Source organism: Ptiloglossa arizonensis, chromosome 1 (genome assembly GCF_051014685.1).
Source record: "Ptiloglossa arizonensis isolate GNS036 chromosome 1, iyPtiAriz1_principal, whole genome shotgun sequence".
Classification (NCBI taxonomy): domain Eukaryota; kingdom Metazoa; phylum Arthropoda; class Insecta; order Hymenoptera; family Colletidae; genus Ptiloglossa; species Ptiloglossa arizonensis.
Genome location: NC_135048.1, coordinates 12,057,722 through 12,080,425, shown reverse-complemented (window position 1 = coordinate 12,080,425; position 22,704 = coordinate 12,057,722). Strand labels below are relative to the sequence as shown.

The window sequence follows — 22,704 nt, the reverse complement described above, 5'->3', positions numbered from 1 at the left end:
ACGTTCCGACGTTCCTTGTTCATTGTTTACGTGGCGTGGTAATACAACTGACTGGTTGTTGCCGGTTTTATTGTAGTAAAACGGAGTTGAAAACTGTTTTGTTTAGTTCATTAACGTCATTTTCGTAGCAAACAATTGTGACCATGATGCAGTCTATGTTCGACGATGTGATGCGTATGAATAAACGGCAGGTAAATGAATTCTTTGACTTTGGTCTTCATAGATTCTCACAAGCAAGCGCATATGGTCGATCGAATTCAATGTCTTTGACAGTGAATTTTGGTTTTTCGTTCACAGGTTCTATATCAACTGTTGAGTTTTGGTATGATAGTTTCGTCTGCTTTAATGATCTGGAAAGGATTGATGGTCATAACAGGCAGTGAAAGTCCAATTGTGGTAGTACTCAGGTATCCGAATTCTTAACCTAACAATTTTGAACACGACTTTGTGCGAATAAATTAGTCTTTTGAAAAGTAACGTTATTGATTTTTGTACTAAATCCTGTATTGTGTTATATTATTTTGTACAGTTACTCAAGTCTGTTTAAACAGAGTGTAATGTTAAAAAATATATTATATATATAGGGTGTTCAGAAAACGTGGTTCAAAAATGTTTAGGTCTGTAGTACTTGCTAAATTGAATAAAAAATGCTTAATTTACATAGATTTACTATTTAACCTTTCAGAGTGAACAGTGACTTTTTATTCTGTTAATATGAATTACCTATTCATGCCATATACATTTATGTGTATATACAATAAAGTAGATAATTGAACCAATAACTATAAATTTTATATAAATCATTATTCATTGTTATAAACATTAAGAAGTATGCAAAAATAAGCATAATTTAACTATTTATTACAGAAGTAACATAAGAAATTTTTTTAACGATTAATCCCTTTTTATTTATTAGGGACAAAAAAATTGTGTGATTCAGTTTTGCACCACATTCAATATTTCACAGTATTTAATACACAATAAATTCTTAATATATTGTTCTCATCTTTTTTGCTTTTAAAACAACTCTAATTTACATAATTAATCTATTCAATTTCTACACTAATCTAGATATTGATTTCCATTGTTCTTGCATCTTATTACATAATTCTGAGATTGATGAGGGTTGAGAATTATCTGAATCATGTAATCCTGTTTTTAATAAGCCTTGCAAATTGAGAATCGCACGAATCATATAATTGTCTGTTTAATAAACCTTGTAGATTGTGTATGGATTTAAGGTCACGGTTTCCAATAATCCAATCCAAAATAGATAATTTTTGAGTTTTCTATTCTTTCAGTCTTCTATTTTGAGTTTAATATTCTTATTCAACAACATTGGTTTTTTTTCTCTCAATATCTTTAAAATCAGCTCTGAGTCCTTCAAACCATCTAGTTGCTTATATATATATTTATGTTTTACATTAATAATTCTGCAGCTATTTTGAAATTTTATGCTTCATTACATGTGACAAAATATACAATTCTTTGTTTGTCTTGCAGTGATATATTTGGCTTTCCTTGTATATTTAATAACAAGTTTTTACAATATCTTTGTCTTGTTCTTTGAACTGTTGACTAATTAATACATCTTTCTCGAATTTGATTGAATGCATTGATAAAGAATTGCTTAGAAGAGAAGTGATCTCTTTAACATAATTTGTAGAATTTGGCTTCAATTTGTCTGTTCATTTGATGGAATGTAAGAAACTGATTGTTATGTTGTAGAATTTTTCTATGTAAACATAGAATTATTAAATGTGAGTATGTTGTCAGAACGTACAATAAATCTTCTTTTTTCAAAGTAGTGCAAAACTGAGTCAATTATTTTTCTTCATTACATTTAAACAAAAAATTTAAAAAATCTGAAAAAATATCTTACAGAAGCTGAAATTAATATGTATATAAACTAAACTTATTATTTGTGTTACACATCATTTGCAGCAATAAAAAATGATTTACATAAAAGTTCTAAATATTGGTTTCATTATGCTTCTTTCTGTAATTATATATATATTTTTTTATAAAGTGTTTATAAATTCAGGAATTAAAAACTATAAAGAGGGCAATGAATATTTCATTATATTTGAACTCCTGATATATTCAAAATATTCTTTGTCTTAGAAGAACAAATTAAAATTAACAATTAGCATGTATTTATACAAGGGGCCTGGGAATTAACAATTTTAATTTTCTGAAATGTTTGAAAGATCATTTCGAACCATAAATATTACATATACCATAGGTATGTCTTATATTCTTGGTATGGAATGACCTATTCAATAAACTAGAGAAGTTTGTGGGATATTTTGTATGTTGTAAGTTTAATGCAATATTCTATGCATTTGTAACTTAATGTTATAGTGGCAGTATGGAACCAGCATTTCACAGGGGGGATTTATTGTTTTTAACCAACTACCAAGATGAACCAGTCAGGGTAGGAGAAATTGTTGTCTTTAAAGTTGAGGGTAGAGATATTCCAATTGTACACAGAGTACTTAAGCTACACGAAAAGTGAGTATTAATTATATAGATATAGATAATATAAATATAAGCTAAGTTATTGAATAAATATTAATCCATTTTAGGGGCGATCAAAACAATACTCTTAAATTTTTAACAAAGGGCGATAATAATTCTGTTGATGATAGAGGTTTATATGCACAAGGTCAATTGTGGTTAACGCATAAAGATGTTGTTGGTAGAGCAAGGGGTTTCTTACCATATGTAGGAATGATTACTATATATATGAACGAGTATCCCAAATTAAAATATGCGGTCTTAGCATGTTTGGCACTGTACGTTTTGATACACAGGGAATAAGAGTATTTCATGTAGTAAGTTATATGAAATAGACTGCTGTTGAACATCTATGAACAAAAGTGCATTGTAAAATGAACTGCTAATTGATAATTCAAATACACATGTGGAGCTATGTACAATGTGATTTTACATCTTGTTGATTTCATACCATTTGAGGAACCTTTTGTACACAAAAGGTAAATGATGTAACAGTTTGCAAAAATGTCTGTATATTTACAATAGTAATAAGAAAATATTAAAGTGTGCATGTAAAGCTCCAATACTTTTGTATTGTATTAAAAGACAATGTCCTGCCATTATTGGCAAAATTCAATGTACAAACATCTTGATTTCTGTAGATAATATCGTTGTTGTTTTGTCAAAATTCATTAAAATCAAATGACAGTAAAGTGTTTTAAGTTTATGATATTTTTCTAAAGCTAATGTTGAGATTATAATTTTCTTCGTGTTAAAAATTTGATGCATTCCTTTATATAAGTTGTTATAAATGTACATAAATTTTATTAAGAATACAATAGGTTACACAAATATCGATTATTCAGTATTCTTTTCACATAAAAAAAACATACTTATTTAGTATTTGAATTATATTCTTATAAAATTTTAGTATAAAAATGAACAATGCATAAAATTTTGAATTAATTTTTATATAAATTTTATAATACATTGTAATAAAATGTTGAAATTTTATGTATTTATCTTAACTATGTTTGAAATTTATTTTTACAAAGCTATCAATTAATGGTTTTTGTCAGCACAACAATGATATGAAGAAGTAATTGAATTTCAATTAGAATTTTGATGGGTAAATTATTTCTAGTACACATTAACATATAGTCAAAATGTAAGTAAAGCTATTATTAAAATTTCTTATTCATGTACTATTCCTTTCCCATCTGCGTACTATTAAGAATACTGTAAACTGTATTGTTTATCACGTTTTCTTTAGAATTAAAAAATTCTCAGGCAGTTTTTACTCATTTTTTTTTTTAAGTACTTTTTGTACTTTAAAATAAACATTATTGGGATAATTGTTAGATTGTAATCATAATTGAACATTTATTTTCAATGGCACTGAGTATTTGACAAAAATCTATAAACACTCTGTATAAAAAGAAAAAATAGACATGGAAAATTTGGGAAGATTAACAGTAAAGTGTATATACTTAAGTAAGTTTTTAATATTTACTGCACATAAGAGTAAGCGCATCTTCCCTATCTTCTTCATCATGGCAATATCTGTACATAATATTTTTATTTCATAAACACTGAATATTCTAGAACAACATCTCTTTAGATTACAGGATAGTATAAGTAATGATACTTGTTGTAGGCCACTTTTCTAAAAACCTTTATCTGTTATCTGTGTTTAGTCCAATGCAATGTAACATTTGTCTCTGACTATCTGAAATTATAAAATAAATTTATAGCATATAAATTCCATATAATGCCTCACCTTCATTCTTAGAAACTTAAGTGTATTTATAGTTTTGTTTTATTACCACAGCAGGAAAAGTTACAATAATAGTGGCATTAATAACAACAGTTCCTTTCTAATTTTTTTTTTTTAACAGAATGTAAAGAAATATGTATAATATTGAATATATGTACAACCATGACTAATCATCAGGTTTATGGACTTGCAAATCTTGTGCATGTAGTACGAAGAATAGACCTATCTTTAAATTTGTTTTATTTAATATAATAATCATGTACGTGTTTGCAGTGAACTATTTTCAACTTAATTTAACTCAACAATTTCGTACAAGACACTTTTTGTCTTTAATGTTTTTTTTAAAGTTTTCTGATAACATTAGAATTCTTTAATTTATATTACGCTTACGGAAATATTAAATCGGCCTTTGATTACTTCACTCTTCAATTAACGACGTGGCTCCACTCGAATCCACGTTTCTTTCGGTGTCACGATTAAACCAGGTAGTTTGTCATTTAGTCCAGTCGGCTCACCCTCCACAAATGAAAAGTTAAAGTTTTGCATCAACGCGGCAAACACTCCAAACATATTATATCTCGCGAAAGTTTCTCCTGCGCATACGCGACGACCTGAAGAAGAGAGTATTACTGTCTATTTTTTATACGTCATTATTAATCATTGTTTAGTTTCAATGCAATTTGTTATCGAATAAGCAGATGTAGAAACCGTTTTCACGATTTCAGCATAATACTATAATTGTATTGAAATTAATATCGTTATGGGTACAGTACAAAATAACTGTTAATAGTACTTTGAGTACAAACAAATTTAATTGACTAGAAACTACTTTTATCTACATTACAATGGCATGATACTTTATTATTGTAATTAATGTTTTTGTCAAAGAATTAATTTTTCGCATACCTAAGCCAAAAGGAAACGAGAGATCTTTGCTTAATTTCCCGTCTTCGTCAAGGAACCTCTCCGGCCTGAAATTCTTCGGGTCGCCCCATAAATCAGGATCGTTGTTCATCTCCGCTAAGTTCGTGATAACTATCGTGTCCTTTGAGATATTGTAACCGCAAAGAGTAGTATCTTTTAACGCTTTATGAAACACACCAAACGGTGTCAGTGTTTCGTATCTGAGAACCTCACGTATCGTTGATTCTGTGTATGGTAAACTAGAAGAATCAGATGTCGTTGGTAATTTCTTCCCAAAAAAGAATGTTACAATGTGTAATATACTTATTTCTGTCTTCCCACGTGACGTATCTTCCAGTTCCAACCACTGTGTCTATTTCTTCTTGTACTTTTCTTGAAACTTCTGGGTGATGCATGACACATTTGACAGCGTGAACAATAACACTTGGTGTTGCCGATAATGCTGGGAACATAAAGTCGACCAGAGTCATAATCAGTTGTTTTTCCGAGAAAGTAGACGTTGGACTTTGTTTCTTCATTTCCTTTAGATATATGTCTATCAGTCCTCTATCGTTATCGTTAGAATGGGAGTCTTTCTGTTTATATAAATATTTCTGCAACAAGTACAGCAGTTTTGTTCAACCAAAGTAAAAAATATTAAATTGAAAATTTATAAATTTTCGCGTTTAGATTAAATTCGCACCTTGATGAAGTCTATTAGACGGTAATTCCCCTTTAAGATATTTGTATATCCGAACGTGTTTCCAAAGTATTTAAAAAATTTCCTTTGGAAAATTACTCCACCAGTGGTATCGGCAGCCCTTTGAAATATCATGGCAGCTTCACAAAAGTATCTCAGCTTATGGTGTTCTACACGATCGAATCTGTCGCCGAACATTATATCCCATATACTGTTTGCAAAATATGGGTACAAGATGTCCGGAAAAAGCGCGTAACCCTTCTTTAAGAATGTCTGAGAAAAATATAAAAATCATTAGTAAATCGACCAAAAACTTTGTCAATTTTTTTTTGGAAAGTACCTTTTCCTTGTCGTTAATGGGACCGTCTTTCAACATATCGATGAGCAGACTAACTTCTTCCATCATGTCTTCTTCATACTTAACTTGTCTTGTACCAAAACCGAAATCCCTCATGTGTCGTAGGGCGAATCTCCTTTGTTCTTGCCAAAATAATCCTTCAGTGAAGAAGATTCCTGGAATCACGCATGTAAGGTGTAATTTACATTACCGCGAGAATATTAAATGTTCTTTACGAAGTACCTAATTTCTTTCCAAACGCTCTCGCCTTCACGACGTCCACATCGGCAGGTCTGCCACTGAATTCCTCCTTTTTGAATACTTCTTTAATACTTGCGTAGTCATTTGCAATAACAGCAAAAATAGGACCAAAGTAGCAAGCAACAACTTTGGATTGCAGCTTGTCTATGTAATAACGGACAGTGTTGTGAGGATATTGGTAATTGCCCCAAAGTAGGTGCCAGTAAGATCCAACAAATGGTAATCGTGGAAGACCTGTTATAAATGAATCAGAAATGTTTTAGAAAATATTGAAATTGTAGTAGGAAGAAGAATAGAAAGCAATTGCAAAAGAAAGGAGGAGGTTGAATACTAAGAGAAGGATAAGGTATCACACGAAGTGTTTCTAGAAAATAAAACTTGCTTGAAGATAATTCTGTATTGTTCATATTGAATAAAACTTACATGGTGGTGTATTTGGTGGCATAAAAGTGATGAATTTGTAGAACTTGTATACTACAATAACAAATAATATCACTATCAGAAAGGGTGACATTCTGGCACCAGTGTTGAACATGAAATGATTCCTAACAGTATTTCACGTATCTTCTAACAAAGTGTGTATGTATCTTGAAGAGAATGGTGAAAAAGTGTACTATACAATACATCTCATATCAAACGTTACTCGCGTACAGATAACCGCCTCTTTTCTTTTCGTATAATATGAAGTCGGATGTTCCAATTTTTGTAAATACTAAATTAATTCTTAGGAAATATATAAACTCAAAGTCCAGAGATGTAATCAAATTCAAATTGCTTTGATTTTGATTAAATTTGAACTTCCATAAACTCGTGTTACATGCTTTTTTAAACGAGTCCCACATTCATTATCGTTTCGTATCATTATTTACGCGCTAAATGTTTTGTAGATACAGTAGAGAAAAGAAAAAAAAAATTTTACACATACAATGGTGAAGAATAATTAAAAATGATTGTGGTAGGCAATTTAATTTAAAATAATCGAATGTCTTTTTCAGATGATTGTAATTAAATAAGAGAAAATATTTTCGAAATATAAAATAGGAATAGTTCCTGTTTCATTTGAGGTATAAACATTTTTGACAAAAACATATTCTAACAAAAATCTTTATTTTACAATACAAATGTACTATACATTTATTTTTTAAATCACAAATAAGGCGACTAAGTACTATCCATTATATTTTATTGTATTATATCCTAAGAAACTACAAAAAATAATGTTTTCTTTTTTTTTAAATAATGTGGCCCATAATTTGTTAGATTTGATTCTAAAACAAATTTGTATAGTTCACTCATTCAAAATATTTGGTATCGCCTAAGCATACTACTTGTAAACTATTTTTAATCACTGATCGCATTCGATCATCATTCATAATAGCACAACCTACATTTGGAGACAGTTTATATAACAAACAAATGCAATCCTCCAAATTTTGCATTATTTCTTTATCAAATACTGGTGTTTCTGTCAAATCAAAATGCAATTTCAAGAATGCAGTGTATAGAGGTACACAGTGAGCTGCTACCCGTAGGTGAAACATCAGAAGGAATTTCTTGGCAGTCTACAAAAATTATGTTTCATTTATAGAATACAATAATAGCAATTAAAATTATATCTGAAGACACTTACTTCTAACGTTGCTTTTAATGTTCGGAGGTCTGTATGATGTTCACAATATTCAGAAAGTATTCTTGTTAACCTTTCACACCATTTGGCACAACTAAAGTTAGTCAGTAGTTGAGGTAAGCACAGCATATAAATTCGTCTCAGTTCTACATTTTGCTCGAATTCCATGTTCTCTAACAGGGTAGCTAGAATATGATCACGCTGTGTCCACTGTAATAATACATAGCATTAAGAGATCTGTGTTTAAATTAATATATCTGTCAAGTTCAGGAGATCTTACTGCAAATACATTTAATGTATTATCCCAGTGTTCGATAGTAGCTAATAAACTTGTTATACATGAATATACCAATATCAGGTACTTGGCTTCTCTGTCGTATGTTAAAAGCTCTAAAGCACGAAATATTACTTTGGCATATCCATTATCGATTAATCCCTTTTTCTAAAGATATAAATTATACAAGTGAGTAACCAAACTGTCACATAACAAATAATTCATATAATATTGATTTTTACCAAATGAGAATGTTGAATAATTTGATATAAACATTCAAGACCTATCACAACATTTTCTGGCACATAGTCGTCAACGATTATTAAAGCTGTTGGAAGAACATCGCCAATATGGTTGTACAAACTTGGTTTCTAGGGAATAGAGTATAAATCTTAATACATTGTCAAATGTATATACTTTAACCAATTCTACAAACCTCAACTTGATACAAAATCCATTTGTAACATGCTACGGCTGCTGGATAAGCTTTCCAAGTGTCTTTCATTAGTTTGTGTCTTAACGTTAACAATACTGTGGTGAAATTGTCTTGCTCTGTTAAAAATTCAGAGATGCTCTGGCATCTGTACAACTGAAAGACTCCACTAAGTAACTCTTTGGAAATAGATACAGACTCTGCGGTGTTCCAAATGTTCTTCTCATGATGCTCTCCAGCAAGTAACAACAAGTTAATGGCAAAAGTCCTGACCGCTGATGTGTTCAAATCTATCTGCACATTCCCTTGATCGCGACTGGTAACAATATGTTGAAGCATGCACCTGATATTTCGCAAATTTCTATCCACTATTTGCCTGTACTCTCTGAAGTCTTTCTCCTCGCATGGTCGACTAGCACCGACTGTCTTTTCAGGAGCGTAACTCTTTTGAACGAGATCGATACACGCCGACCATAAACCACTCTCGGAAAAATCGCCCGAGATTTTCAGAGCCTCAAGCTCTTTTAGAAGATCATTCATTTTTGTGGCGTACTCGTGAAGAAGTCCCAACGAGAAATAACGATCGCCACCTCGCGAATCAACTTTTCCGCAACAATTCGCTGGTTTCGCGCATGCACACCGTAACTATCATTTTCCAAATCGTACTGAACAATAGCACATTGATCGAATCTGACGCTCCCGATCAGGAAGGGACAACGATCGTCGACTCTTTTCACGAACTTCTCTGCTTCAAACGTTCCGAGTTTTCAACAAACAATCAGAACCTACCGACAGTTACGCTCCAACATGTGACGACCAACAGAGGTTTCGATTTATCGGACCATCGAATACGTTCAATGCAACAACTGTTCCCAAAATTTTGCTTCACTCATCTAGCTTTTGTGCAAATGTTACAATGTAATTGTTGTATTTTGTAATATCGTTCGATGCATCGAAACAGTGATCGATACGATCCTCACGAGGTCTCGAAGTGTCTGTCATCTTTCCTTTCTCGCACGAGCTGTCGTTCGCGAGTGAGTTTTCTATCTCTTTCACGCTACTGTTCTTTCTTTCGTCGCGTCGTTTAACATGTATTTGTCTGTTCTTTACACGGGTGTACAGCTGCGTGGCTATGCTTCGATTTTAGTGGAGTTCGAGAACGTTTATGTCGTAATAGCGAAGAAATTCCGATAAACACCGCCCAGTAGTGTATCGCGCATATTTTGCTCGCTCGAGTCGAGCATCGTGTCGCGTTTACGTAAACCGTGCTCGTTTGCTTTCCGTCAAATTTCAAGAGCCTTGGTAATTATGAATTAATGAAGGTGTAGTAGCTGGTAGTTACGATATGGCTGAGTACCGTTAGTTCATTTTCTATTTTTTCATATCATTTATTGTGTCATTCGGTGTTTCATTCCCAACCAGATAATATTAGAGTCGATCGTTTGAGTTTCGCCTCCATCTTGCTTCCTGCATGCAAGACACCGCCCTTCAAACGGTTTTTACGATTGTCAGTTTCTCATTTCCACATTTGAACAAGATACATTTGATAAAAAGGCGTTTAAAGTTTTACCTATATCGTTTAAAACACTGTATGAACGGTCGTGAAAGTTACATAACCTCATTCTCTTCAAAAGTGAACGAATTTGTGCGATTCATGATTGTTCGTATATTGTTTATCTAAATTCAGTTTGCATTTTGTTTCGCCGATAGACACGTCCCAAATAGTATCATTTGAAACACGATGATTGTACAATCTGTTCCAAAGTCATTTAATTCAGGGGTTCTCAATCGTGACCCGGTTTTAAAAACTACATTTAATATCTAAATCTTGTGGAATTATTTGTGACCAAATTGAGAACCCTTGATCTAAATCATATACATTGTAAACATGTTTTTATAAATCTGATCGCGTCTTACTCTGATTCTTCTAAGGATCGGGTTCTTATTGTGTGTCGTCGGGAGTAGGCAGTGATTCAGAAGTCATGGCGGAACTAGCCGCATTTCTTGGTCAGGAAATCCCAGAAGGGAGAAGTAATCTTGCAGATAATCATATAAATCTTGAACGGGTTGCTGATTATTGCGAGGCAAATTACTTTCAAGCAGAAAACAAAAGAATAGCCTTGGAAGAAACAAAGAATTTTACAACTCAGTCCTTGGCTAGTGTAGCCTACCAAATAAATACTCTTGCCTATAATTTTTTACAATTGCTGGATCTGCAAACATCCCAATTGGCTGAAATGGAAAGTCAAATGAACCATATTGCTCAGACAGTTATGATACACAAAGAGAAAGTAGCTAGAAGAGAAATAGGAGTCTTAACATCGAATAAGATTACAGTACGCCAGTACAAAATTATTGCACCGGCAAATCCTGAAAAACCAATTAAGTATGTGAGAAAAAGTATAGATTACACAATCTTGGACGATATCGGACACGGAGTACGTAGTAGTGGTACTCCTAGGAGTAAGCAACGCGGTGGTAGTCAGGGTAGCGTACAGAGTTTAGGTGCAGCTTCCACTGGTTCGGGATTAGGTGCTGCTATGGTAGGACCAGCTCCTACAACAAAACCACCTACTCCTCCTCAAACAGTAAGAACTGGTAAGTACAAAATGAATTGTACAGCTTTTTCTTATATTTATATAACACGAGGTCAACCTTGTTTCGTGCAGGAACATTGAGCAAAGGATCGCGAGAGTACAGGACACCACCTGCAGTCGCTCCGCCTCAAGTTCCTAGTCATTATGCACCCAATTATCCATTGGGTCACCCTAGAAGAGAACGCGGTCCTGGTTATAGTACCTTACCTTTACATGCTCATACCACGTCTCACGCGACTCATAATGCAAATCACAATGTTCATGCAAACACTGTAACGCAACATACCTCACCACCACAAGTAGGAACAGTTCATCCGTTACAAAGTCATCCTCAAACACCACCACCTGCACCACCCAGTGTGACAGCAGGATACGTTCAAGAACAACACAACAGCATGCCTCGTAAGTAATATTTTTCAATTTTTTGTTTTAAATTTGAATTTCAGAGGAAGCAATTAAATTACACGAGCTGCTTATTATCTGCTTTCAGCACCACCATCACCACTGGTTGGTATAACTGGCGATATGGTAGAGTACGGTGGTCATCACACTTTACCACATAGACTGTCGCATCAAGTCAGTCGGAGTAGCGGTGCAAGTAGCCCACCGTTGCCGCCGCCACCACCACCGGAACAGGAAGAACACCCGCAATTCGGTAGACCCATGCAGTCCAGTGGTGCTATTATGCCTATCGTGCCAGACGAGGAAGACTTACCTGGTTGGGTGCCAAAGAATTACATTGAGAAAGGTACGTTGCAATGTTGTTGAGTGTTACAATTTTTAGGTAGGATCGAACTATAATGAAGTATTACCCTTTTAGTGGTTGCAATTTACGATTATTACGCTGACAAGGAAGATGAATTGAGCTTCCAGGAAAGTTCTGTAATTTATGTATTGAAAAAGAATGATGATGGGTGGTGGGAGGGGGTCATGGATGGTATAACGGGTTTGTTCCCCGGAAATTATGTAGAGCCCTGCGTTTAATAAGTTCTCTCGACACTGCATTTAAATGTATCAAAATTGTGAATGATCTTTGTTCACAGAAAGACTGCAAAATTAAGGGACGCAACCGAATCCCTGGTTTTAATATCTTATTTAGTATTGATAAGCGTAACGTTAAGGTCGATATCGATCTGTCGATCGTTACAATGATGCGGAACGATGCGACATAGCACAATATACGATACAATAAAACTGTAATTACAGACACTTCCTAAAAAAAAAATCTTAAATATTACGTGAGTTTTCTAAAAATCAAACTACTCCATCTTCGTATCGACATGAGAAAGTGTATTTTTTGGTAAATAGTATTCCCTTCGGTGAGCGTTATTTTATCTCGACCCACAACGGATCGTATTTATATACGTATATATAGATAAGGACCTGTAATTATTATTATTCCACTATGCAATACGTTAGTAGTTAACTGTATTTATGTAACTTAGGTGTAATCGAGGTGGCGTTAGCGATAGGCTAACGTGTAATCAAAATACCAAACGTCCTGTCTAACGAGAATCCTAGCGCCTTGCATCGAACGCAAATTTTGTAACATATGTATTGCTTTCAGGAAGTCGAATGCATCCTGGATAACGGCGCGTAGCGTAATGAGTTTATTTTAATAATCTATAGTGTATATTTACTTCAGTATTTTATTTATCATACAAATAAAATAGAGAAATAATTCTCACGATGCAAAGATCGTCCCACAATCCTGCTCGTTACGTCAGTTCATAGCGAATCCTGTAACACAGTCAATTAATGTATGTATCGTTTAGGACTCGATGATTTCATTTAGACAGGCATTGCGGTGCATCGCCGCGTGCCACTCGGAGAGCCCCGCATAATATTCGCACATTGTGCGGCGCTAATTAAGTCATTAGCGAACTATTAAAACAGATATAAGTACCATGTAATTGGCCAGTTAACGTACCCAGTCGTGTCCTCCCCCGTTTCCCTCCTGATGTACTTTAAATTTCCCTTTCTCCGCTCCAAGATGCTTGCATAGACAATAAGAACTTCGTTTCCGCGAGGATTAACCGTTTCGAAATTGTCTCCAGTGTAGTAGGATTCATGAGTAGAAAGAAACCGAAAAGAGAGTACAGAGATTTTTGGGATCATCGGAGAATTTTTAATGCCGCGTTTTTATTCGACAGTGACGAAGACCGCGAGCGAATCTATCAATCACGATTGTATTTATAATTGAATAAAAAATGCTGCAATAAAATTTCATGTAATTTTTACCGCAACGTATGGGAATTTTTCATGGGTTCTGTTCAACGTTTCTACTGTTCCGTTCGTCGTTTACCCATTTGCAATTTGTGACCGTGTTCAACAATCGAATACGTTGGTCCCAGAAGTACCTTTCGGTTTTGCAGGCAAAACCGTGGCTTTGAGCGAAACGGGAACCCTTGATTTCCTTTAAAATCGACTTATGTTGGAGGGTATCGTAAATTGGACGAAATGCTCTTGAAACGACTCTAGTCAGGAAACGAGAACGCTTGTCATCTTCGTACCATCGGTGTTTTCGGTTTGCATGCGCAAATCGCGCGAGAATTCTCCGAAGAATTAATTTCCATCTGAAAATCGGTGCGTATATTATTTTATAGTTTACAACGGTGGTTTTTCTTTGCTTTCTAAAGTCGCTCCTTTAGAAAAGAAGAGAATCTACGCGTCTTCTACGCGAAATTATACGTACAAAATTTTCTCCAAAGTTTCTTTCAATTAATTCAAAATTAAATCGATTTCGTCGATTCACTACAATTGGGAATAAATATTTTTAATTCAATTTTTCACTAATACAACGCGACGTTGCTGCAAAATATACACCGACAATTGTTAAACCTCGACGATCTACGTACGAATAAAATTAAATGTGTAAGTTGTCCATATCTTTTCATTTGAAAAATGTCTACAACAAAACCACCTACTCCTCAGACAGTAAGAACTGGTAAGTACAAAATGTATTGTACAGCTTTTTCTTATATTTACATAACACGAGGTTAACCTTGTTTCGTGCAGGAACATTGAGTAAAGTATCGCGAGAGTACAGGACACCACCTGCAGTCGCTCAACCTCAAGTTCCTAGTCATTATGCACCCAATTATCCATTGGGTCACCCTAGAAGAGAACACGGTCCTAGTTATAGTACCTTACCTTTAAATGCTCATAACATATCTCACGCAACTCATAATGCAAATCACAATGTCCATGCAAACATTGTAACGCAACATACCACACCACCCCAAGTAGGAACAGTTCATCCGTTGCAAAGTCATCTTCAAACACCATCATCTGCACCACCCAGTGTGACAGCAGGATACGTTCAAGAACAACACAACAGCATGCCTCGTAAGTAATATTTTTCAATTTTTTGTTTTAAATTTGAATTTCAGAGGAAGCAATTAAATTACACGAGCTGCTTATTATCTGCTTTCAGCACCACCATTACCACTGGTTGGTATAACTGGCAATATGGCAGAGTACGGTGGTCATCACACTTTACCACATAGACTGTCGCATCAAGTCAGTAGGAGTAGCGGTGCAAGTAGCCCACCGTTGCCGCCGCCACCACCACCGGAACAGGAAGAACACCCGCAATTCGGTAGACCCATGCAGTCCAGTGGAGCTAATATGCCTATCGTGCCAGACAAGAAAGACTTACCGGGTTGGGTACCAAAGAATTACATTGAGAAAGGTACGGTGGAATGTTGTTGAGTGTTACAATTTTTAGGTAGCATCGAACTATAATGAAGTATTACCCTTTTAGTGGTTGCAGTTTACGATTATTACGCTGACAAGGAAGATGAATTGAGCTTCCAGGAAAGTTCTGTAATTTATGTATTGAAAAAGAATGATGATGGGTGGTGGGAGGGGGTCATGGATGGTATAACGGGTTTGTTCCCCGGAAATTATGTAGAGCCCTGCTTTTAATAAGTTCTCTCGACTCTGCATTTAAGTGTATCAAAATTGTGAATGATCTTTGTTCACAGAAAGACTGCAAAATTAAGGGACGCAACCGAATCCCTGGTTTTAATATCTTATTTAGTATTGATAAGCGTAACGTTAAGGTCGATATCGATCTGTCGATCGTTACAATGATGCGGAACGATGCGACATAGCACAATATACGATACAATAAAACTGTAATTACAGACACTTCCTAAAAAAAAAAAAATCTTAAATATTACGTGAGTTTTCTAAAAATCAAACTACTCCATCTTCGTATCGACATGAGAAAGTATATTTTTTGGTAAATAGTATTCCCTTCGGTGAGCGTTATTTTATCTCGACCCACAACGGATCGTATTTATATACGTATATATAGATAAGGACCTGTAATTATTATTATTCCACTATGCAATACGTTAGTAGTTAACTGTATTTATGTAACTTAGGTGTAATCGAGGTGGCGTTAGCGATAGGCTAACGTCTAATCAAAATACCAAACGTCCTGTCTAACGAGAATCCTAGCACTTTGCATCGAACGCAAATTTTGTAACATATGTATTGCTTTCAGGAAGTCGAATGCATCCTGGATAACGGCGCATAGGGTAAGGAGTTTATTTTAATAATCTATAGTATATATTTACTTTAGTATTTTATTTATCATACAAATAAAATAGAAAAATAATTCTCACGTTGCAAAGATCGTCCCACAATCCTGCTCTTTACGTCAGTTCATAGCGAATCCTGTAACACAGTCAATTAATGTATGTATCGTTTAGGACTCGATGATTTCATTTAGACAGGCATTGCGGTGCATCGCCGCGTGCCACTCGGAGAGCCCCGCATAATATTCGCACATTGTGCGGCGCTAATTAAGTCATTAGCGAACTATTAAAACAGATATAAGTACCATGTAATTGGCCAGTTAACGTACCCAGTCGTGTCCTCCCCCGTTTCCCTCCTGATGTACTTTAAATTTCCCTTTCTCCGCTCCAAGATGCTTGCATAGACAATAAGAACTTCGTTTCCGCGAGGATTAACCGTTTCGAAATTGTCTCCAGTGTAGTAGGATTCATGAGTAGAAAGAAACCGAAAAGAGAGTACAGAGATTTTTGGGATCATCGGAGAATTTTTAATGCCGCGTTTTTATTCGACAGTGACGAAGACCGCGAGCGAATCTATCAATCACGATTGTATTTATAATTGAATAAAAAATGCTGCAATAAAATTTCGAGTAATTTTCACCGCAACGTATGCGAGTTTTCCATGGGTTCCGTTCGTCGTTTATCCAGTTGCAATTTGTGACCCTGTTCAACAATCGAATACGTTTGTCCTAGAAATACCTTTCGGTTTTGCACGCAAAACCGTTGCTTCGAGCGAAACGGGAGCCCTTAATTTCCTTTGAAATCGACTTACGTTGGAGGGTATCGTAAATTGGACGAAATGCTCTTGAAACGACTCTAGTCACGAAACCAGAACGCTTGTCATCTTCGTACCATCGGAGTTTTCGGTTTGCATGTGCAATTCGCGCGAGAATTCTGGTTGAATGTTTTCTGAAAAAAAAACAATGGTTTTTCTTTACTTTCTAAAGTCGCTCCTCTAGAAAAGAAGAGAATCTACGTAATTAATTCAAAATTAAATCGATTTCGTCGATTCACCACAATTGGGAATAAATATTCTTAATTCAATTTTCCACTAATCAACGCGACGTTTCTGCAAAATATACACCGACAATTGTTAAACCTCGACGATCTACGTACGAATAAAAGTAAACGTGTAAATTGTCCATATTTTTTCATTTGAAAAATATCCATCCCCTATTCCTGGGATATAAGGTTTCCTAGTTTTGAAAACACTGGTTTACGATCTTCGAACATGAAGGTATTGACATTGATCGTGAAATTGCTTCAAACGTGTACGCCTCGTTCGAGATTCCTTCCGCGATCCAGTTCAATCCTCGGTTAAATTATTTCCCCGAGGTTTGCGTAGATTCTTCCCTCGTATACGAATAAGAAGCACAGGGACCAGCTTCCTGCTGCAAGCGTTCTCTCTTTTAAGCCAGTAATGATACCCCCGGGATCCAGTTTTGCGCAAGTTACGTACGCAAATTTACGCTGCGAAAGATTCGTCCTCGGGCTTCGTGTCGCAAGAGAAAGAGAGATACTTTTTGCGGGAACCGTCGTCTCATATATTTTGAGATCTTGGTGAATTTTTCCATTTCTGTGGCGTACGTACCACGGTCGAGATGAAAACAGGGCGCAGTTTTGAGAGCAGCGCGCCGCGGCAGAATATCCTCGTACGTCACGCTTAAAAGAGGTCGCGCGAAAATAAGACATCGCTGAAGGGAGCGTGGGAACGTTATTTTTTATTATTACTCATTCTCGTAATACATCGTACAGTCGAGAGACACCCGACGTTCCTCTTGTCGTCGTGCCGAGATCGTCGGTTTCGAAATTTCAATTTAAAAACGTCTCACACGATTCGCGTCGAGATAACAAGGGGAACGTCGTATAGCCTGGAACGATGATTGCTGAGACTTTTATTTCGCGGGGGCTGCAACTTGTAGATTTATTCGATATCTTTATCGTCGCGGTGTGTATAGTGGAAGTTTTAGGTATCTCGCGTCGGTGGTCGATTTTGTCCAGTGATACACCAATATCATTTTCCAATAATTTTGCATCATCGTGGAGTTTGTACCCCTTTTTCTCTCATTGGAGAAAAGAATCGAGTCGCAGGATTTTTTTTCAGAATGTTACTGTGCACTGTGAAGTAACTTCTACATTTTTGCTGCAGTTGCTAGTTTTGTTTTCACGACACATTAACATCGGGGTGGTTCGACACTAGAATTATCAAAGGGATCAATTTAACCTGTTTCAAGTTTCTTTTTAAAATTATTTAACTACTAACGGTGTCTTTTTTTATAATATTGAAAAAGACAACTAAGGGTACTCGTAAATTAATTTGCCTCTTCCCTATCTAACTTCGAAAATACCATGAAACTACCATCGGTAATTCTAGAAGGTGTCCCAATCATTATCGGTCGATTTACTTTTTTTCTCGAATCGTTAGCGTTAAAGATAGCGATTTTTCGTGACACGCCCGAATAATTTACACGCGTTCTTTCACAGTGTACTTTTCCACGATTAATCTCCCATCTGCCTAGACGACGTATGTCAAGTTTCAGGTTAATCGGTTAGACGTTTTAAAAATAGCGCGAAATTCAAATCGACCGGTGACGATTGGGACACACCGTAGTGTTAGGCACGATCAATTGGCCGCCGAAGGTCACCGACCAGAGCTACTCCCACCATACGCACTGCCTTTGTTTCGCTCAGACTTGTACATTGGCGTACTCTTTAAACATTCCACTTTGTGACACCTCGGTTGAAGCAACTTTCCATATTTTCTTAGTTTACTTCCAAATTTTCTGATCCAATAGTCGTCGTTGTTTGTAATAATTTTCCAACAAATATCACCTCGAACTGAATTTCATTTTCAAATTACCTGTACAAAGTCTCGAACGTAGAGACACTGTGTTTAAAGTATTTCGAGATTGGTCTCGACACGTTTCGTGTCCGTACTATTCCAAGGTTGCTGCGCGCGATGTTCATAAAACACAAGTTTTGACAATTTAATCGTCTGGAAACGTTGATGACACCAGCACTTCAGCAACGGACGTTCCCCGATAAATTCGACGAAAACCGCGAACGATTGTGCCTGTCCGATAAGCAAAAGCGTAGAATTTATTCGATATCGAGGAAGCGCGCGACGCTTTATCAGGCTTCCTGGCGACTGGATAAATCTAAGGAGACGGAGTTGGCGCACGTACAGCCAGCTATCTGATCTAATTCTCCAGATTGATTATCCCCTGGGTACCGGCAGCCAGCTCAGACCCATCCTCGCCCGGCTTGTAACAGAAACCGCTTCATTTGATTAATACCGTCTTCCCGGGCAGCCGCGACCAACTTCCCGGCCTCGATATCCCCTTCCACGTTCACCTGTCATCCTGTTCGTCCTTCCATCGAATCTTGAAATATCCGTCGTACCTTCACCTTCGTCCTGCCCCCCCCTCACCTGTCTGAATTCACCGCGAACGTCCTTTGTACCGACGAATAATGGGCTCTCTATTCTTCCCTCGAAAGTATATCCCTTCCATGGGCTTTGCTAGTACGTAGCGAGTCGTTCGCTAATTCAGAATCGAGAAAGTCACTCGAGTAGTAACGAGACCGATCCGTGACACTCATTAATACTGGTCTCGAGCATTGTCCCGTGGTATCAAACGGGTATCGAAATAAGTCGTGGTTGGTGTATTGGTATTCGTTCACGTTTCACGCAGTATCGAGTGTCGCTTATAATGTTGGGAACAAATGTAGACATCTACCGAACAACACGATTTACGGTGGATGAAAAAAGTACTCGATATTATGTTACAAGCGAATTTCTCTAATCTACATGTCTGATTTTAACGAAGAAGTCCTCGTCTCTACTGGTAAAAAACTTGACCAGTTTATTCTCACAAGCCTCTCTTGAGGCCAGTTTTTTTACCATCAAGAAAATTTTGCAAATGCTTGAAAAGGTGATAATAGGTTGGTGTCAGGTCTGGGCTATACAGAGGATGCGATATAACCTCCCATCCAAGCTCTCGGAGCTTCTGGCGCGTCGTTAAAGATGTGTGCGGCCTGGCGTTGTCTTGATGGAACACAACACCCTTCCTATTGGCCAATTCTGGACGCTTCTCGTCGATCGCCTGCTTCAATCTGGTCAGTTGTTGACAGTACAGGTCCGAATTGAGTGATTGGCCCGATGGGAGCAGCTCATAGTGGAGGATTCCCTTTCAATCCCACCAAACACACAGTAAAACCTTCTTGGTCGTTAATCCGGGCTTGGCGATCGTTTGAGTCGGCTCATTGCGCTTGGACCACGATCTTTTTCGCCTGTTGTTCTCGTATGTGACCCATTTTTTATCGCTTTTAAGTCGCACTATAGAATGACAAAATGCAACGTATACATCGTGGGATATGGCTTGCTAAAGTCATCTAACGAGAAACGCTCAAAACTTTTTACTTCGCCCATTATTTCTATTTACTCGATAATTTCAAATCCTTCTCGTCGATAATCATTTTTAGTTTTTCTTCTGTTTCGTTTGTTTATGACGATATATATCCACCGCTGTAGAACCACGATGAAATTCTACATCCTTTGCTGTGTTTCGACTGCTACGTATATACACCATTTTGTATTTTCTTAGTCGCTGCTCTGCATCGATCTTGTCATGTTTTGACGAATCGTCGCAGATAAGTTAGTCGCTTCAAGGTTACAGACCTTTTTTTAAAGCGTTACGTCGCTTTTAAGTCGCAGTACCGCATGACGAGACGCAACCTATACATCGTGAGATACGGCTCGCTAAAGCCATCTAACGAGAAACGCTCAAAACTTCTTACTTCGCCCATTATTTACAATAAAAATTTTTCCACAAATTTTTTTCTCTCTCGAACCACTGTGCGGTGCGTCGTGAATCGTCGCCTTTTCATTGGCAACCATCCCTCGTGACGTGACTGCAATAACACCCGCGAGACTCGGACGAGGGACTCGAGAATTTATACGTGGTTACATCGAACGAACGTTGGCTGGCGTCGACCGAAGAAACGGGATTAATATTCGCGGTGGCTTCCGGTCTGCTGTCGAGTTTCTATCCGAGGAGAAAGCGCGTCCACCAGCCGGTGCGTCGCGAGGATAGGTTCGTCGAAAGGCCGGACCGGGTTTCGTGCGGTTTGCTGTCGCGGCTACTAGGAACTTTCCGAGCTGCTCCGTCATCGCTCTTAGTTCAACTAGCGTGGCCAGATGTTCCTCGAACTACGTTGGGATCTTAAGTGTCGTTGGTTGAATGCACGTCGGTTAGAGGATGGCAGTTGTCATCGTGATTCTTGAAGGAAAGACGACGAGGATGGGGATGTTTCGAGTGGGACATCGAACGCGATCGAATTGTAAGGTAGCTTCAATGGATATTCAGATCGAGCCACGAGTCGTTCGAACGACGCAAGTTGCGACCATTTTGGTGACAATCGAAGGGTAAAACACTTTTATTGGGTCGTTCGGAGAGTCGTTTCGTGTTTTTTTTTAGGTGAAAATGAAACACGATTTTTTTAGCGTGTACAAAAATTTTATTAAATTATATATTCTCCATTTTGAAAAATGACTTTTGAAAAATGACTTTCCTAATACAATATCTACGTGAACTTTTTCATTGTTCCAGAGGTGTTACGGATCGTGTTAAGGCGATCGATATCGTCGAGTTACCGACCAACATCGATGCGTTACCGACGCTCGGTAGTTCGGTGACAACTTGAAAACAAGGTCAATTCTTATTGCTTTTGACGCCGCGAAAATTGTTACCGACAAGCTTTCGTTTAAACAAATACCGCGTACTAGATGTTCGATCTTCCCAGCCGACCATTCGAACTACATTTGAAGGGATATAAATACACTTCGATCGAAGTTTTCTCGCTCGATGAAAATCACGAAAGTTTCATCGTTTCATAAATTTTCGATCGATCTACGGTACGGTTCACATTATTGCCTCTTATTGTTCACGATTGCCACGTATCACATTTTTTGTTCGCTTAAAAAACGATTACGGTGATAAAATTGTGGTTTTCGCGAAACGTAACTGGAGTCTCGTTTCAATTTCGTTAATTCGTGGTTTACGCCTCGACGAACGTCACCGAGATGCAACGTCCAACTGCGACACGAATCGCGTTTCGATCGGACATTCGAAACGTGTTATCGTCAGGACCCGTTCATCAATCTCGCAATTAGTTTGTTTACGAAACGGGCGGTATCTATCATCGGTTAGACGCGGGACTAGTTCCTTCTCCTAATTCCAGTTTCATATCTCGAAACTTTGGCTATAATTGAAGACTAACGAGATTTACGATGCACAGGGAAGACAGTTTGAAATTAGCGCGCGCATATGCCGCAACGTAATCTCTTCGAGGCTGATAATCGACGTTGGATCGATGCTTCCATTTCCACGGTGAATTGTTATCGTAATTGCGTTATTGGATCTGTTTCTCTCCCCTTCGTTTCCTTATTAACCGTTACGTAGAACGCGCGAGAAGAACATTGCTTCTGGAGTCTCGGAGTTCACTGCAACTAATTCGCGATATGCTCGAAGTGTATCGTCGTTATGCAAGTGTTCGTCGAATTTGACGGTTGTTTTTCGTCCAACTCCGTGCAACGTTGAAATATTCACGAGTTTCGGTCATCGATTTCGCCAGATTTGTAAAACAATGGATCCCCATATTTTGTTTCTTTTTCGTCGTCGTTTGTTTGTAACACAATGAATTCTTCG

At 36.9% G+C, this 22,704-nt stretch overlaps 4 protein-coding genes across 5 annotated transcripts; 2 read left to right on the top strand and 2 right to left on the bottom strand.

The window, feature by feature from the left end:
- The first annotated feature begins 23 nt into the window (after positions 1–23).
- Twr (signal peptidase complex catalytic subunit SEC11 homolog C twr) lies at positions 24–3,083 on the top strand. The gene is made up of 4 exons (XM_076317036.1): positions 24–191; positions 298–407; positions 2,365–2,514; positions 2,589–3,083. Exons 1-4 carry the CDS (start codon positions 144–146, stop codon positions 2,821–2,823), a joined length of 543 nt encoding a protein of 180 aa, XP_076173151.1. The 5' UTR covers positions 24–143; the 3' UTR covers positions 2,824–3,083.
- A 785-nt stretch (positions 3,084–3,868) lies between these two features.
- Positions 3,869–7,027, bottom strand: Cyp304a1 (Probable cytochrome P450 304a1). The gene is made up of 8 exons (XM_076323965.1): positions 6,901–7,027; positions 6,460–6,711; positions 6,220–6,392; positions 5,883–6,152; positions 5,504–5,793; positions 5,183–5,439; positions 4,667–4,887; positions 3,869–4,228 (listed from the first exon to the last, which is right to left on the bottom strand). The coding sequence occupies exons 1-7, from the start codon at positions 7,010–7,012 to the stop codon at positions 4,706–4,708; spliced, it is 1,536 nt and encodes a 511-aa protein (XP_076180080.1). The 5' UTR covers positions 7,013–7,027; the 3' UTR covers positions 3,869–4,228; positions 4,667–4,705.
- Positions 7,028–7,571: 544 nt separating this feature from the next.
- On the bottom strand, positions 7,572–9,994 carry LOC143154919 (TELO2-interacting protein 2). Of its 2 annotated transcripts, none has more exons than XM_076327017.1 (5): positions 8,815–9,994; positions 8,621–8,749; positions 8,394–8,546; positions 8,108–8,314; positions 7,572–8,039 (listed from the first exon to the last, which is right to left on the bottom strand). In XM_076327017.1, exons 1-5 carry the CDS (start codon positions 9,349–9,351, stop codon positions 7,770–7,772), a joined length of 1,296 nt encoding a protein of 431 aa, XP_076183132.1. In that variant the 5' UTR covers positions 9,352–9,994; the 3' UTR covers positions 7,572–7,769. The 2 variants fall into 2 exon arrangements, with proteins under 2 accessions (XP_076183132.1, XP_076183123.1); XM_076327008.1 differs by having other exon boundaries at positions 8,385–8,546; positions 8,815–9,989.
- Abi (tyrosine kinase Abl) lies at positions 9,562–16,578 on the top strand. Its single transcript, XM_076311632.1, has 16 exons — positions 9,562–10,169; positions 10,744–11,409; positions 11,481–11,810; positions 11,899–12,156; positions 12,229–12,386; positions 12,452–12,550; positions 12,615–12,646; positions 12,976–13,009; positions 13,082–13,158; positions 13,305–13,370; positions 13,466–13,560; positions 13,763–13,783; positions 13,857–13,994; positions 14,427–14,756; positions 14,845–15,102; positions 15,175–16,578. The coding sequence occupies exons 1-16, from the start codon at positions 10,157–10,159 to the stop codon at positions 15,336–15,338; spliced, it is 2,739 nt and encodes a 912-aa protein (XP_076167747.1). The 5' UTR covers positions 9,562–10,156; the 3' UTR covers positions 15,339–16,578.
- Positions 16,579–22,704: the final 6,126 nt, after the last annotated feature.

What these genes read in the sequence shown, in the direction of transcription:
- Twr (XM_076317036.1), top strand. Translation starts at nt 144, where the DNA reads ATGATGCAGTCTATGTTCGACGATGTGATGCGTATGAATAAACGGCAG. An exon ending in TGCGTATGAATAAACGGCAG is followed by an intron (nt 192 to 297) that starts GTAAATGAATTC and finishes TTTCGTTCACAG; the next exon opens with GTTCTATATCAACTGTTGAG. An exon ending in GTACTTAAGCTACACGAAAA is followed by an intron (nt 2,515 to 2,588) that starts GTGAGTATTAAT and finishes AATCCATTTTAG; the next exon opens with GGGCGATCAAAACAATACTC.
- Cyp304a1 (XM_076323965.1), bottom strand. Translation starts at nt 7,012, where the DNA reads ATGTTCAACACTGGTGCCAGAATGTCACCCTTTCTGATAGTGATATTA. An exon ending in GCCACCAAATACACCACCAT is followed by an intron (nt 6,712 to 6,900) that starts GTAAGTTTTATT and finishes CATTTATAACAG; the next exon opens with GTCTTCCACGATTACCATTT. An exon ending in CCATTAACGACAAGGAAAAG is followed by an intron (nt 6,153 to 6,219) that starts GTACTTTCCAAA and finishes TATTTTTCTCAG; the next exon opens with ACATTCTTAAAGAAGGGTTA.
- LOC143154919 (XM_076327008.1), bottom strand. Translation starts at nt 9,351, where the DNA reads ATGAATGATCTTCTAAAAGAGCTTGAGGCTCTGAAAATCTCGGGCGAT. An exon ending in GGATTTTGTATCAAGTTGAG is followed by an intron (nt 8,750 to 8,814) that starts GTTTGTAGAATT and finishes TCTATTCCCTAG; the next exon opens with AAACCAAGTTTGTACAACCA. An exon ending in TTATTCAACATTCTCATTTG is followed by an intron (nt 8,547 to 8,620) that starts GTAAAAATCAAT and finishes TTATATCTTTAG; the next exon opens with AAAAAGGGATTAATCGATAA.
- Abi (XM_076311632.1), top strand. An exon ending in TCCTCAAACAGTAAGAACTG is followed by an intron (nt 11,410 to 11,480) that starts GTAAGTACAAAA and finishes TGTTTCGTGCAG; the next exon opens with GAACATTGAGCAAAGGATCG. An exon ending in AAAGAATTACATTGAGAAAG is followed by an intron (nt 12,157 to 12,228) that starts GTACGTTGCAAT and finishes TTACCCTTTTAG; the next exon opens with TGGTTGCAATTTACGATTAT.